A 2,492-nucleotide genomic window follows, 5' to 3' on the forward strand; every position below is an offset into this window, starting at 1 on the left:
GATCTGCCAAATGACGCTTTTTGTTTCCGCACAAAGAAAGATACTTCGAGTCATCAGGGTTGCCTTTCTCATATCATCCTTCGTGCGTGGGGCTAAATGTCATGGTATCATCTAACTAACTTATTTATTTATTTAAATTAGTAACGACATATTACCTAAATACCCTTTAACCTTTTGTGTTGACTTTGACTTTCGGTTAATGGGCCTTTTTCTAAATTCCCCATCTTCCTTAAGAGGCCCATAGGCTAGTTACCTCCAAATACCCTAACCTCCCTCCAGCAAAATAACCTCCTGTTTGACCCAACTTCCCACTCTCCCTCATTGCTTGGTTATCCTTCTTCCAAGGCTGGTAACTGCCCATTACTCCCATGAAAATCCACTTCTTCTCAGAAATAACCTCCTTCTTTACCACCATAAATAGAGGCCACCATCAGAAGGGAAGGAGCATCTAAAAATAATCCTCTTAAGTATCCTTACTCATACTCCACTTCATTAGCCTACCGAAATACCAGTAATATCAACCCCAACATCTTCTTGCATTCAGTTTATAATCATCTACTCAATAATCTTATATCAACGTTCTAACTTGAGTGTCGGAGGGGTTTTCCAGGAGATCACCCCCCGGACAAGGCTAACGTGTTGTTTTGCAGGAATTCAAGTCGCTTCCTTCCACGAATCACCGCTCTTGATAACGCTTCTACTAATGGTATTTCAAGTATTTCCCACTTCCTCGTTTCATTACCGAAACAATCATGATTACCGAAGTGCTAATATTCAGTAAACATAGCCCACTACAAAAACGCAATACATTTTGATTGTTTGATTTAGTATTGTTAATATAAATTTTGAGAAAAATGTAAGAAATATAATGCGTCAAAAGTATACATAGTAATATATGTCTCTCTTCATTATTGCATTATATATACTAAAATAATAAGCAAATTAATTTTTAAATTTTTAACCTTATAAAATTTGAATTCTACCAAAACCGTTTATCGCTCAATGTATCTGCATGTTGAACAGAAGTTTAGGGTTCGACTCCTACTAAGGGCAGGTATCAGCCTGAGATTTCTTGATTGCATCCTCCTTACTTTCTTCCTGAGGGAAACAAATATAATTTGTGTGAGATACTAGAAGTATTCTTTTCATTTATAAAATTTGAATTCTTGAATGTGTACTTAATTTTAAAAAAATCATTTTATTAAAGACATTTTACTTCATACATTGTCTTATCCTATTTTGTCTTTATTTGTATTTACATGTTTTCTAGAGTCGAAAATGTTAGTCGCAGCTTTTTTTTCTATATGATTTGCGTATTTTAATCACAAGGCCACATAAATTGATAATTTTATTAAATTAAATTTTCTCAAAAGTTCACCATGACAAGCCATATAAATCTTTTTCCCGCTTTATTTTTTGTTTTCTCTTTCTTTCCCTACATAGAACCATCGTCTCCACGGCTCAAATCAGGATCTCGAGTAATATCTTTTAATGGCGTCGTCGATAAATCAACGTGTAATAGATCCAGAAATATGGCAAGCTTGTGCAGGAATTTTGATCGAGATACCAAAAGTGGATTATTTGGTTTACTACTTTCCGCAAGGACATATTGAACATGCTTCTTCAATCGTTACTGTTCATCTTCTTCAATTCGTTCTGTGCTTTGTCGTGTTGGCTACTCGCTGATCCTGATACTGATCAAGCCTATGCTAAGTTTCTTCTTGAACCTTGGAATAATAGTAAAATGAGTAATTCTGGTTCAAACCTAATTAAAATCGATCAGAAGAGTATCGAGAATGTTCTTTCGTTTAGCAATGTTTTTAAACCTCCATATACGGCACTTAATTTTTATACTATTATCAATGATTGTGCGAATCGCATTTTTCCACGGATAGATTTTGGTCAAAAGATCCGGATGACTGATATTCATGGTGAAAATTGGGAATTCATGCTAGTTCCGGGAGTGCGTTAGAGCATGATGTTTACTACTAATTGGCCTGAATTTGTTAGAATAAAGAAGTTAAAAGCAGGAGATACTATTGTTTTGAAGCTGAAAGAATCAACCAATGAGCATTTTATTGGAATTCGTAGGGATGTAAATTGGAGTACTAAAGCAGGGAGGAATTCGGCTAATGAAGTAGAAATTGCGATTGAGAAAGAAGCGAATAAGGAGAGTTTGTAGGAAAATTTAGATGGTAAAATAATGAATGGATTTATTTGGAAGGAAAGATGAGTGAATATGTAGAATGGATATTGTTCTTCGTAGAAAAAAAATTGATTACATCAATGGGTATTTATAGTGTTGATTTTGGTTACAAGTTCACTAAAATATCTTAGATATTTTTATTTTTTTAATTACTTTTCTAGAATCTTCCATTATATTATCTTAGATATTTTTATTTTTTAATTCTTTAGTTTAGATATTTTTATATTTAATTAAAATCCTAGATTTTTCTAGATTATTTTAACATTCTCCCTAATCTGAAAAATCT

At 33.4% G+C, this 2,492-nt stretch overlaps 1 protein-coding gene across 1 annotated transcript; it reads left to right on the top strand.

The window, feature by feature from the left end:
- The first annotated feature begins 1,123 nt into the window (after nucleotides 1-1,123).
- On the top strand, nucleotides 1,124-2,238 carry LOC130805652 (auxin response factor 17-like). Its single transcript, XM_057670436.1, has 3 exons — nucleotides 1,124-1,658; nucleotides 1,741-1,837; nucleotides 1,973-2,238. The coding sequence occupies exons 1-3, from the start codon at nucleotides 1,492-1,494 to the stop codon at nucleotides 2,180-2,182; spliced, it is 474 nt and encodes a 157-aa protein (XP_057526419.1). The 5' UTR covers nucleotides 1,124-1,491; the 3' UTR covers nucleotides 2,183-2,238.
- Nucleotides 2,239-2,492: the final 254 nt, after the last annotated feature.

This window comes from Amaranthus tricolor, chromosome 2 (assembly GCF_026212465.1).
Source record: "Amaranthus tricolor cultivar Red isolate AtriRed21 chromosome 2, ASM2621246v1, whole genome shotgun sequence".
Classification (NCBI taxonomy): domain Eukaryota; kingdom Viridiplantae; phylum Streptophyta; class Magnoliopsida; order Caryophyllales; family Amaranthaceae; genus Amaranthus; species Amaranthus tricolor.

Coding starts and splice junctions, on each gene's coding strand:
- LOC130805652 (XM_057670436.1), top strand. CDS start 1,492: ATGGCGTCGTCGATAAATCAACGTGTAATAGATCCAGAAATATGGCAA. Junction 1,659..1,740: donor CATCTTCTTCAATTCGTTCT/GTGCTTTGTCGT, acceptor TTGGAATAATAG/TAAAATGAGTAATTCTGGTT. Junction 1,838..1,972: donor TTTTTAAACCTCCATATACG/GCACTTAATTTT, acceptor GGAGTGCGTTAG/AGCATGATGTTTACTACTAA.